This window comes from Heterocephalus glaber, unplaced genomic scaffold (assembly GCF_053883595.1).
Source record: "Heterocephalus glaber isolate CG9 unplaced genomic scaffold, H.glaber_assembly_v1.0 deba00001456, whole genome shotgun sequence".
In the NCBI taxonomy this organism is placed as follows: Eukaryota; Metazoa; Chordata; class Mammalia; order Rodentia; family Bathyergidae; genus Heterocephalus; species Heterocephalus glaber.
In genome coordinates this window covers 247,580-260,667 of record NW_028258304.1, presented here as the reverse complement: position 1 = coordinate 260,667, position 13,088 = coordinate 247,580, and the positions used below count along the sequence as shown (strand labels likewise).

At 34.5% G+C, this 13,088-nt stretch overlaps 1 protein-coding gene and 1 pseudogene across 11 annotated transcripts in view; one reads left to right on the top strand and one right to left on the bottom strand.

Moving 5' to 3' along the window:
• Positions 1-13,088, bottom strand: part of Exoc6b (exocyst complex component 6B) — a 721,832-nt gene that overhangs the window by 570,737 nt on the left and 138,007 nt on the right. For 9 of the 11 annotated variants that reach the window (XR_015452923.1, XM_087215909.1, XM_087215910.1 and 6 more), the window contains 4 exons: positions 7,953-8,118; positions 2,400-2,447; positions 160-250; positions 6-51 (listed from right to left, as the gene is read on the bottom strand). Coding sequence is in view for 10 of the 11 variants with exons in the window: in XM_087215910.1 (XP_087072036.1) it covers positions 6-51; positions 160-250; positions 2,400-2,447; positions 7,953-8,118 (351 nt within the window). In the remaining variant the exon portion in view is untranslated. Of the gene's footprint in view, positions 1-5; positions 52-159; positions 251-719; positions 840-1,139; positions 1,158-2,399; positions 2,448-7,952; positions 8,119-13,088 lie in introns of those variants that run through there. The other 2 variants (XM_087215912.1, XM_087215913.1) reach the window with 2 other exon arrangements.
• LOC101712158 (malignant T-cell-amplified sequence 1 pseudogene) lies at positions 6,587-7,197 on the top strand (annotated as a pseudogene).

The window sequence follows — 13,088 nt, the reverse complement described above, 5'->3', positions numbered from 1 at the left end:
CTTACCTTTTAGTTTTCATTTGGTCCCTCAATTTGCTGTACATCTCTAGGACTTCAAAGAGAGGGGAAAAAACACACAAACATTATTTAGAGAAAGCAAAGGAACAATTAAAGCTAGAAGAACTGCATCAAGAATCCTACTTCATTTCCAGTTCCTTACCTGGAAGACACAGCATTAATTTATCAACAGTGGCAGAAATATTTCTTTGTTGTAATCGACACTGCTTCAGCTCTTCCATTGCTATCACCAGCTTTGTAAGAGGGGGGAAAAAACTGAATTATGCCAATAGCTTTAAATAAAAAGCTTTCAGTCACATTTTTCCACACTGTGTTCAATTTATCAGCAAATTCCAGACAGTTTCATAATAAGAACTGCCAAGCAGACTAAGGAACTGCCTTTCCCAACCAGGAAAACATTCCTGCACAATTTCCCACTTTCCCCCCAAGATACAGAGTATGCTAGAATGGACTACATAAAATGAAATCCTACACTATAATCCTAAACTATAGGGGCTATCCAGGAGAAAAGAAAGTATTTTGCATATTTTCTCCAAACCCTATTCAGACTCCATGATTTATGGTTTCATCAATCTTCTGAGAAAATTCTGTATTTTTTTCACCAGTACTAACCTGAAAGAAAACACTCCTTCCTATACAGCTTCAAATAAGCATGAAAATGATCTTCAGTTAAGTTTCTATTTCAACAAATAAGCCACACACCTAGAAGATGTGGCTTCTCTATGAGATCCAGCATAGTAAAGAGTAATCCATTTTTCTTCTCATAGCTTCTAAAGGCTTCTACCTGAAGTCATCCCACAATATACTAGTAGAAACTGTACTCTGAACAATTAGAATATGAGAGACAAAAAATAATTTACTTATCCACTTGCAGCATTGATCCTATTACCCATACCTAAAAATGTTATTTCCTTAGATATCATGCAAAAAAGAATAAAAGAGAATTCCCCTAATTATGTCACTGATCAAACAATCAAAAGCAAACCTTAAAGGTTATTAAAATTAAACATTAAATAAGTACTAGGAGATAAGGAAAGTGTATGATACAGAAACCAGTAATGGACTATGAGTTAGAAAACTTGGGTTTTAATCCCAGTCTTACCAATTATTTTATAAACTTACCAAATCATCTGTTGTAATTTCTTCATCAATAAAACAATGATAATAGCTGCTCTGACATTGTCATTAGTCTGCCATAAGGATTGAGTAAATAAAATAATATTGCTAACTGTAAAGGTTTAAACAGTGAGTATACCCATTAACAGAATCAATGATTCTTTTTATCCCCCCTGGAACTGGGAATTGAACCCCGTTTCTCCCGCAAGCCAGGCAAGCATTCCACCACTGAGCTACATCCCCACCCATGATTCATTTTATAAACAAATGTTTATTGAGTCCCACTTTGTGCCAGTTGTTATTTAAGCAGATGAAAAGGATTCAGCAATGAATAGAAGAAACAAAACTTTCTGACCACATAGAACAAATTTGTAATGGCAGGAGACGGACAACAAATATATAAGTAAAAAGATATATCAAAAGTATGATAGGTACAATGGAAAAAAATAAGCTGGGAAGAGGTAAAAAGAATGGGGGCAATAAGAGTAAGGCTACAACTACAAGTAAGGTTTGGGACAGGTCTTACTGAAAAGTTAACATTTGAAGAAATAAGTAAATGAATATTAGGGAATGAACATTTCCAGGCAGAGAACAGCATTGGCCATATTTTCAACCAATGATTTAAAACACAGCTAAGAAAGGTTGTATCCTCTCTCATTAAACTCTCTAATAACTATATTCATTTAATTTTATAAACATTAGGAAAAGCAACAGTAATACCCAAGTACTTCCAATATACTGTTTAGTCTTTTTTTAATGTAATGCATGCAGATATTAATAACGAAAATATAAAAAACCATTGTTTTACTTCTATGAAAAAAATAAAGCAACATCTAGAATACATAAAGAACTCCAAAAAATTAAGACATCCCCCAAAATAAAGGACCCAATTAAAAAAAAATGAGCAACTAAAATGAAAAGACAGTTCTCAGAAGAAGAAATACAAATGGCAAATAAATACATGAAACAATGTTCAACATCACTGGCCATAAGAGAAATGCAAATTAAAACTACACTGAGATACCACCTTACCCAGAAAGAATGGCTATCATCAAAAAAATCTAATAATAAATACTGGTGAAGATGTGGGGAAAAAAGAACTCTTCTACAGTGGATTATTGGTAGGAATGTAAACTAATACAACCACTATGGAAATCAGTGTGGAGAATGCTTATATAGTCTTGTAAGCCCCTAAATGAAGAACAGTCATCAACAGACAATGGCATGAAACAGAAAATATTTTTTCAAAAGATAAACTGGACTTACTTCCTTTCCTTCTTGTTGTAGTTTTCTATTAGTATCTGTCACTTGATTCTGTGGAAAGAAGATAGTTTAAACTCATAAAAACATTTAGACAATAGTTGGATAAAGATCAAAAATTAATATGAAAGGTAGCTAGCTACTTTTACTATTCCACCACATGTTGGCCCAGTGACATTCTCTTGAATTTAAACTATATACGCTTTTCTACTGGACATTTGCCTGATCTTTTGAATAATGAAAAGAAACATTTACTGAAAGATATGTTTACCTTGGAACATTCCAAACCAAGATACTACAATGACTAAAGATCACACACTTCAACTTTGGAGGAAAAGAAAAGAGAAATAAAATAGAAAACATAACCTACAACGGACCTTACCATCTCTACAATATCTAGAAAGAACAAATTATATCATAGACATCTCTCACTTCGCCAATGTATTCTTGAAAAGGCTAGATATAAATTCAACTTTTTAACTCAGATCAAATTTTTACTATTTTTTTATCATTCTAATTTTTTTTTTTTTTGGTATGGATATCGCACTCAGGACCTTGCGCTTGCGCAGCAGGCAGCGAAACCACTGAGCTAAATCCCCGGCCCTATCATTCTAACTTTAGAAAGCATTTTATCTTAATTCTCCTAATACTTCCTTCCATATTCTCATTAATCTCTCCATCTGATCATCAAAAATATGTGAATAAGCCTTAAAAAGCTCATAATTTAAAGGAACAGGCACACAACTTTACTAGTGTCTACTTTTTTGATAAATGGGACTTGAATGTAAGGCCTCTGCACAGAGCTACATCTCCAGCCCTTTTATGGGTTTTTTTGTATGTTTTTTGGTGGTGGTGGTGGTGGTTGTGGTGGTCGTGGTGGTGTTGTTGTTGTTGTTGCTATTGTTGTAAGACAGGATCTCACTAAGTTGCCCAGGGTGGGGTCAAATTTGTGATCCTCTTGCCTCAGCCTTCTGAGTAGAATATACTTATGATGCCTCTACTGACGTTAAAAAATAATAAGTATATAAAATAGTAATTTCTTCATCATCTCAGACATTATAAAAACATGAACATTAATTTCTAAAACTTTCTTTAGTAGAAGCTATCTAGTCTTTAACCAATAACTACTGCTCATTATATTTAGACTACATTCCCCTAACCCATTATTTCCTATGATGTCGCTTAGAAGATGGAGAAATGTTAATGTTATTAACATAGTGTACCCACCCACCATACACACACACACACACACACACACACACACACACACACTATAAATACCCAAGAAAGACAGATCATATGAAATATTTTCCAAACTTACTTAACATGACACTCTTATATTCAAGATCATCTGAAGAATCTAGTTTTTCAGGAAACCAATTTCTTGACATTTTTTCTGCAAACTATACACAATAACTAAAATATATTTTCAGAGCAGATTACCACATGTACCTCTGCTTTCAAAGACAAAATGAAATCTGACTCCTCCAGAAAACCTTTAGAAACTAGTAGAAAAAGAGGCCAGAAACACTCAAATTACCTCTTTATTACTTAATAGCACCACATGTGAAACACTTTGTTGTTTTATTGGACTATGAGCTCAGTATGAATTAAGAGTTTGAGGTAGCTGCCCAAAATGCCGATTCAAAGCATTAATAGAAGCACTGTCTAGAGCAGGGATCCACAGACTGTTTGTATAAAGGGTTAGACAGTAGTATTCTAGGCTTTGTAGGCCTCATAGGCTCTGCTGTAACTATTCAACTCTGCTGCTGTAGAGTTAAAAAATGTAAATGAGTGGGCATGGCTGTGTTCTAATAAAACTTTATTTACAAACACAGAAGATAAGGTGGATTTGGCCTACAAGACAGCATCTGCTGATACCTAATCTACAGTAAGTAAAGTAGTAAGTGGTAAGACCACACCATGAGAATTATATTTAGATATCATGTTTTACAAAGGCCACTGACAAGCTAAAGCACAAAGATGTGAATAAGTTTGGGGAAGGAGCCAAAGCTCCCATACATGAAAAACAGATGAAGAAATTTTTTAGCACAGAGAGGGGGAAAATACTTATTCAAAGACACTATATTTAAACCATACACACTACACACCATACCTGAATAACAGCTGCCCTCAAATATCTTGACGAGCCAGCAGAATAAAAGTGTAATGGAGCTTCACAGTCGTTCAACAGTAAACTACATTTTTATTTTAATCCCATACTGAAGATAATCTTCTAAACTTCAAACCTCCATAAATGCTACTAGAGTCAGCATAATTGTTCCTATTAAAGTCACCTTCTTTACCTTATGAAGACACCATTTCTCACTTTTTTTTAACTCAGAAACTCATAGTAAAAAATATATTTTACACTGCAATCCAGTACACACATACATACAATTCTCAAGAACAATTTTTGTTCTTACTACATGTAATACACGATATTTCCTATTCTGCTTAATTTCAGTGTTTGTTAAAAGTCCACTATATCAAAGTCCATTAAGTTGATTGCATGTAAACTATGGTCTAAAATATATCCATAGAAGGCAAGCATGGTGGTATATGCCTGCAATCATAGCACACAGGAGGCTGAAGCAGGAAGATTGCCATGAGTTCAAGACCTATCTGAACTACATAGGGGGACCTTGTCTCAAAAAAAAAATAAATAAAGTAAAATATATACATAAGAGCCTAATCAATGTTTCTGGTTAGAAAGAAAATAATTATTTAAATACTATTCAAAAACTATTTCAATACATTACAATGAAAAGAAACTATACTGACAATAGTCTGGGGATGGTACTTCTTTTGATTTAGAAAACATAAACATAGTATGTATGTACATATATATAATGTATGCATGCTGTAAATCAAAAGCGATAATGGACATCCTAAAGAATATAATTTCTTTTCATTGTGATATTAAAATAGTATTGGAAATAGATAATACTTATCCTTTTCCATTTCCTACACTATTTTACAAACTATTTCCTACAGCTCAGGAAACTACCTTTTATTGGTTCCTAACCTAGATCAAATGGATCTCCCTAGAGCACAATCTATCAGGTGTACAGCTAGACATTAATCCTCTCAGCCTCAGAGCAGCTGGGTAGAGCCTGAAGCAGCAAGAATCCTGAACTGGTAGCATCCAGCTCAGATGTTCTTTCATAGACATCCTGACCAATCTGAAGGTATCTGCAACTTCAAGCAATTTGAAGGGGAGAGAATAAGAGGAAAAGTGGATGAGTACCACTCAGCAAGTGATATCATCAACTTACGAGCATTATGGGCAATATTCAGTACTACATGGCCAAGGAGGTATTCCACCACATGGCCACTTCAATATCCTGTAGATTGTCATGGACTAAGGTCCTAAGAAACTGTGGGAGAAGTTTAGGATACAAGTATCCAAGAGGCATAGAAAAGAACAGCCCAAGATGAGGATGGAAAACTGAGATAGCTAGATAAGGACAAACAGCATATTAACAACAAATTTTAAAAGACCTGTTACCTCTAAATGGAAGAAGAAACTAAGAGAAGTACAAAAGAGAAATTTAATTGTGTTAGCAATATTCTATTTCTTAAAATGGATGGATGCTGTTGTATAGGTCTATAAACTTCTTTATAAAACCGTAGGACACAATGTGTTTTAGACTTCAGAATTTTGAAGATTTTATAAAGATAATATAAGGTTTATTTTATACAGTAATATCCCCCAGCACCTTATAAACAAATATTAAAATTTCTAACTGGGGATTTAGCTCAGTGGTGCTGCGCCTGCCTTGGAAGCAAAAGGCCCTGAGTTCAATCCCTGGGGCCAGGCCAGTGGGGGAGGGGGGTTTCTATAACAAAAGATAAATATTCACCTTAAATAAGTTAAGAAATCTAATAGTTTCACGTTCATTTAGGTTGTTTTGCAGTCAAATGAGCTTTTAAAATACTGTAGATTTAAAATATAATTTAATATGTGATAGCCCACTTTACCCCTCAATAAAGTTGTTTCTTTTTCCTACCAATATCTTCTTTTAGACGAAATGTACACTTACTATCAAATTAACCATATACCTAAGAAAATCCTTTTAGGACAGTCAGTGCTGGCCTTCATCGTGTAAGGGGATCTGCTGGACCTTTGCTAATTCAATTTCTTGCTCATTCCAGGCCCTTCCCTATCATCGCCCCCTTCACTTTGGATCATGTTCAAGAAATCTGATGAAAAAGAAAATGTGTCCAACTGCATCTAGTTGAAAACCTCAGTTATTACGAATCAATTGATAGAGCAATTTCCAGGTATTGAACCATGGCTTAATCAAATCATGCCTAAGAAAGATCCTATCAAAAAAGTCCAATACCATAAACATATAGAAATGGAGAATTACTATTTTTTAGACAAAGAGAAGGGCCTTTTTATCCAACTCTAAGGTTACTTCACAAATATCCTTTTATCCTGCCACACCATCAGGTTGATTAAGGAGTCATCAAATTTGTACTCAGTGGAGCAAATGTCATGTGTCCTGGCTTAACTTCACCAGAAGCTACGCTTTATCCTGCTGCAGTAGATACCATTGTTGCAATCATGGCAGAAGGAAAACAACATGCTTTATGTATTGCAGTCATGAAGATGTCTGCAGAAGACATTGAGAAAGTCAACAAAGGAATTGGCATTGAAAATATCCATTATTTAAATGATAGGCTGTGGCATATGAAGACATATAAATGAGCCTCAGAAGGAATGCACTTGGGCTAAACATGGATATTGTGCTATAGCTGTGTTTGTGTCTGTGTGTGACAGCATGAAAACAATGCCTCTGTGGATATGCTGAATGAATTCTAAAGATGCCAAAAACAAAAAGAAAATCCTTTTAGAGTTTTAATTCAAATTTCAACAAGAAAAAAATTAAAAGCACAAGGATTAGAAAAAGAAAATAAAATTGTTAATTACTTATAGATTATATAAGTATTTCCATAAAACACTAAAAAATATAAATATAAGTTATTTAATATAATAGAGTAAGTATAGCAGAGTAGTCAGATTTAAGATTAATAAGCAAAGTCAGTTATCCAAGATAACTGAATTTGCTCCAACAGGGACCAGACCAATTTGACCAGCCTCCTTCCTAAACATGAATCTGTAACATCAAGAAAGAACTTTCATGCTTTGGTGTTCCACAACTACAACAGATCTTTTTTTTTCTTGGTCTACATTCCATGCTGCAAATAATTTTAAAGCAATGCCCTGAAACTCTGTCATTCTTCAGAGATAGCTTTTATCCAGCAAGGAAGGAGATGACAAGAAGAATCACACTGAGTTTCTGTTTGAAAGAAATGGTTACTGATCACTTGTTCTATCTCAAGTGTAGTTATCCCAATGAAACTCTAACTTAAAATGATATCCTTTTCAGCTAAAAAGTCATGAACTCAATTATGTAGGTTTCAGTATAAATCTCTTCTCACTACTTAAAAATCTCAAATATAAATTTGTGACCTGTATTATAGTTCATATTCTTTTAATACTAATCAGAACCTCAGAAAAGAAACAAGTATCTTGTAGAGTGTCCTTACTTTGAGTTTCTGGGCTTCTCCTCTCACTTTTAGCAGTTCAGTAATAGAGTCCACAAAGCCCTGGTAATGAAAGTTGCACATTTTCTCTATTTCTCGGTCATGATTGCGGATGCGAGTTTCAAGCTTCTCCATGAATCGTCCATGTTCCTCACCATCATAGACAGACCTTTTAAAAAAAAGCCATGAAAATTACACCACATTTACTGTTAAGTGGAAATAAAAATACAAATCCAGAAGCAATTTTATTTGAAAATTAGATTTTTAGGGTACATAAACCACAAAGTAATCCAATTGTATCAACATTATTTTGATGCTAAAGAGTACTTTCTAGGAAAATCAAAATTTTTGCTTTCTCATTCACTTAAAAATATTTGACAGTACTCATCACAGAATTCTCTTCATAAAATGAAAGGAGTGAATTATAATGCCCCGTCTCTGTCTTTCTTAATTTAACTAGTCAAGACAAACTCAATTTTGGTAATCCAACTATCCAGTTATTCCATGACTATACCAAAAAGGTTAAAAATTGCTGAGAAAATTTCATAGTTGGGGTGGTTACACTCAGTATAGCTCTATAGCTAAAAATCTACATTAGGCATTCAATACCACTAGAGAATTCTACTACAGGTTGAGTAGTTCATATCTAAAATGCGTAAGAATGAGAAACATTGGGTCAGGGATTTAGCTCAGTGGTGCCACGCCTGCCTCTCAATCACAAGGTCCTGAGTTCGATCTCTGATGCAGGGTGGGGGGAGGTGAGAAATGTTTCAAATTTTGAATTTTTTCAGATTTTAGAATATTTGTAAATACATAATAAGATATTTTGGGGATGAGACTCAAATCTAAATGTGAAATTCATAAATGTTTCATATACATCTTATACACATAGCCCAAAGGCAAGTTTATATAATATTTTTTAGTGCATAAGCATTGTGACTGCAACTTATCATTAAGTCAGGAATTTTCCACTTGTAAATTTTGTCATGTGGGCACTCAAAAAGTTTTGGATTTTGGAGCATTTCAGATAATAGATTTTTAGATTCGGGATGCTCAACCAGTATCACTGTTACCCATCCCCCCAAAAATACTTTGCATTCTCCAAAATATCTAACCTCACTTTCTCCTCTCCTCAAATGTTTACTCCCCCACTCACAGCTACTTGACCTTACTATGTACCTCATAGAAAAAAGACACATTAAAATATTTCTTCCCTTATGAAAACCTACCAACCTACTAAGATGTGTACCTCTTACTCTGTCCAGCCTCCTGAAACAATGGAAGAAGTGTTCCAAGCTCTTAGATACAGTTCTAGTTGTTTCAAGAACTTTCCTCCTATAATCATTCCCTTTTTTCCCTCCTCTGAATTACAATATTTCTCCCTCTCTACTAGTTCATTCTCATGTATATGTTAAAATGACCTTTAAAAACATATCTTTAACTACACATACATCTCTCTCCAACTACCTCATTTCTCTGTTCCCCTATGGAGGTGGAGGGAGGGGACTCCTTTCAATTTCGTTACCACTTCAATTCCTTACTTGACAAGAGGTATTTGTTGTATTCCACTTAACAACAGCATTTGCTAGTTTGATAGTCTCTCCATTTTTAAACACTTTATTGAGTAGACTTCAAAGATATCATATTAACATAATTTTTAACCTTTCACTGACATGTCTTCTTGACATCCCTTCCCAGCTCCTCCTCTATTTCCTTTCTAAATATTCATAAAATCATTTATTTTCTCTATCTGTGCTCTCTCACCAAGCAATCAATCTCATGGCTTTAAAATACCATCTACTAAGTGCTAACTTCCTAATCTATACGTACAATTCAGAGCACTTCTCTGCATGCTAGACTCAAATCTCCAGCTACTACTTAACCAATCAAATTGGATTTTTAAAGCCATCTCAAATTTAACACAGGAAAACAAAATCATTTATTATCAACCTATCTCCACTCTCAAACTCATTTCTCAACAAATTTCTCCACAACCTACCCATACAGCTATTGGCACTATCTAGTTGTCCAAGCTAAATATCCAAGAATCACTTCTAATCTATCTCTTCCCATCCTACTCTCCATCTAATCCATTAATAAATCCTGACAACTCAACCTCCCAAGTGTGTCTCGTAAAACTGACCATATCCCACCACTTCTATTAAAATTAGTTTTCCCCTGCTAAACAAAGGTCTGAAAGTAGAGAAAGACTGCCATCTAGTGATGGCACATTCCCACAGTCCTTAAAACTTGAATGTGATAAAGTGAAGTAAAAGTGATTGTTAAAAGAAATCTAAAAACCTTTTGGCTAAGATCAAGTGTAGAAATCTAAAAACTATATTCTATAAAACCTGTTAGCCAAAAAGTTACAGCTAATTATTAAATTATATATAAATCATTTTAATATTTAAGTTTCTATTTATTAAAAACAGGATCTTTCAAACAAAGTCGTATGCTTCTGACACATCCAAATATAACAGTTAAACAATAACATCTATGGAATAAATTGCACCACTGGTTTAGTTATTTGAGATAATTCCAAGAATATTCCAATACTTAATAAAAAGTAAACAAGAAGAAATGCTTAGAAATTAACAATAGCTTTTTATAGCCTGAATTTTGACTCAAATAAGTCCTGGTGTATGGAGTGATTTTGAATCCGCTCCTCCCAAAAAAACAGGTTTTTGCAAAAAGTACAATTTTTATCCTAGCATCCATATCTTATGCATACTCTATATATCATAAAATGGTACTATATCCTTCTTCCATCTAGATTTCATATGCCTATGAAGAAATTTTCACTTATGAAAGGTATGTGAGGAATTCAATTAAACAAATGTTTATCATTCTATACTGAACCACCACAGGATTATAGAGCCTATATCAGCTCAAATCTGCATGTCAAGGGGGGAGGATAATATTATAAGTATTATGGTATCATTTAAATTCTATGTACCTTATAAATTAGATATTATTACCATTTTACAAATGAAGAATCTGAAACCCAAGAAGATGAAGTAACTTGCCAATTCACACAGCAAGAAAGTATCCTCTCCAGTACATCGGTCTGTCCCTTGTTAGAGCAAGAAAAGCATGTGCCCCCAACACATTAAGAGTTGAAAGAGATCTTAGGGTTGGAATACACAGGTTTCATTATACAGTTGAGGAAACTGAGGCCAAGAAAAGTGAAATGTCTTAATCAAAATTATATTGCTTGTTACTGATACAGTGGGGCCTGACTCCCAAAGAAAACACAATTAGAAAAAGTTAACGCAATACGAAAGCCTGACAAAGCTAAAGAGTTTAAAAGAGACAAACTTCTATTTCAAGATGAGACTGTCCCTCTTAGCTGAGGCTACACAACAGCTATTGCCTTCTCCCTATTAGAAGTATCCCAATTCATTCTGATACTTCACCTTCCCATCAAACTGCAAAAATTAAATACTTATTAGCATGTAAACAAACCATGGTAAATCCCTTCCCCTTGTCAGTGACTAGTTAATATAAGAGCATGTGACAGGACTCTCAGCAATGAGAAATAAAAGGAAATCTGTTGGCAAAGGTTGAAAAGAGTTTATTGCCTGAAGGACACAGGAAAAAAACACTGCCTTTCCTACTTTGGTCATTGTCCTCTGAAGGTATGATTCTTAGAGATACAGCAAGCACCCTGAGAGGAGAGAAGATAATACCAATAATCTGAGAACTGCAAAAGGAAAGGGAAAAATGGAGAGAATGGCAATAATTTGAAGACAGCAAAGGGGGAATATGGAAAACATCAGGGTCCTAGATGGTGAGGCAATCCCAAATAGTGTTATCACCAGATTTCATAGTATATAACAATAAATTTCCTATTATTGAAGCTACTTCCCTAGGTATTCTGCTACCTGCAAAAGGTAGTATCCTAAATGACAGAATATTGTTCAGTGTTCAAAGGTAGCCAATAAATCAAAGAAATAACTAATACTGCTCAAGAATCCTGACCTTGGACCTAGACTGTTCTTCCCCCTTTTCTTCTAGTTAAAAGTACTCCTACAGACCTTTGAAATCTCAGTTTGCATCTTATTTCTGGGAAACTCTCTCTAATCACAGACTCTGTTATGTGCCCCTAAAGTATATTCTGATTGCTCATTCATTTATCAATCTCCCTACACTAGAATGTTAATCTCCTTTTGGGCATAGACTGTAACTTGCCCATTTTATCTCCAGCTACTAGCACATAGCCTTGGCCAGAGAGGACACAGGTGTCTACTAAGAAAGAAAAGCAAGGGTAGGAACACAACAGGTGTGGATTTCCAATTGTTTCAAAGGTGTATGCAACAGAGTATCATAAGACATAAAGAATATTTTTTGAGATGTTTTCAGAACCAGGGAGAACATCAAGATGCAAAGGACTGAACATTTTTGGTTTTTGTTTTTGATTAATCCAAGAAAAAATTCCAGGGTTATTCTGGTCTTTCTCATATATATATGTTTTTTAAATTCTTCATGGTTTTAGTCCTCAAACATTTTCTTTTCATTAAGCTCCACAAAAGCATCATTTGTATTTTTGTTTATTCCCAAAGTTAAAAATAAAGTGGAAAAACAGATTTGAGCATGATGTTGAAAGAAAAACTGCAGGAGGTCAATAGGAGTTCAAAGTCTCTTTTCCTTACTTCAGTAAGCCTATCAATTTAATTCAGATACTAATATTATAATTTGGATGCTCTGTGTTCATAAAGCTGAAGCAGACCACTGTGTACCATCATCAATGACAGAAGCATATGCTAATTAATAGATTCTGAGCTGACCACCATACCCAAATTTTTTTTTTTACTACCACAGGAGATGAAACATGTTCAAGCTCTTTCTCCATCCTTGCAAATATGAAGGTATCCAACTGTCTTCACCAAGACAGTCCATGCAATCAAAAGAATATTGTGATGGAGACTTCTCCAGGTAGGAAGGGAGCCCTCAGGATGGATATTTTCAAAAGGATAAAAACAGGGAGGAACAATTTCAACCGCTACCTACCCAAAGGACTTACTAAAAACCTGGTTTTGGTTAAATAGCACTGGAAAGTAGAAAGGGGGAATTTGTCACAAAGCATCAGTAAAATCAACAACAGAAATAAAACAGGAAATAAACTAATAAAAGCAAGGA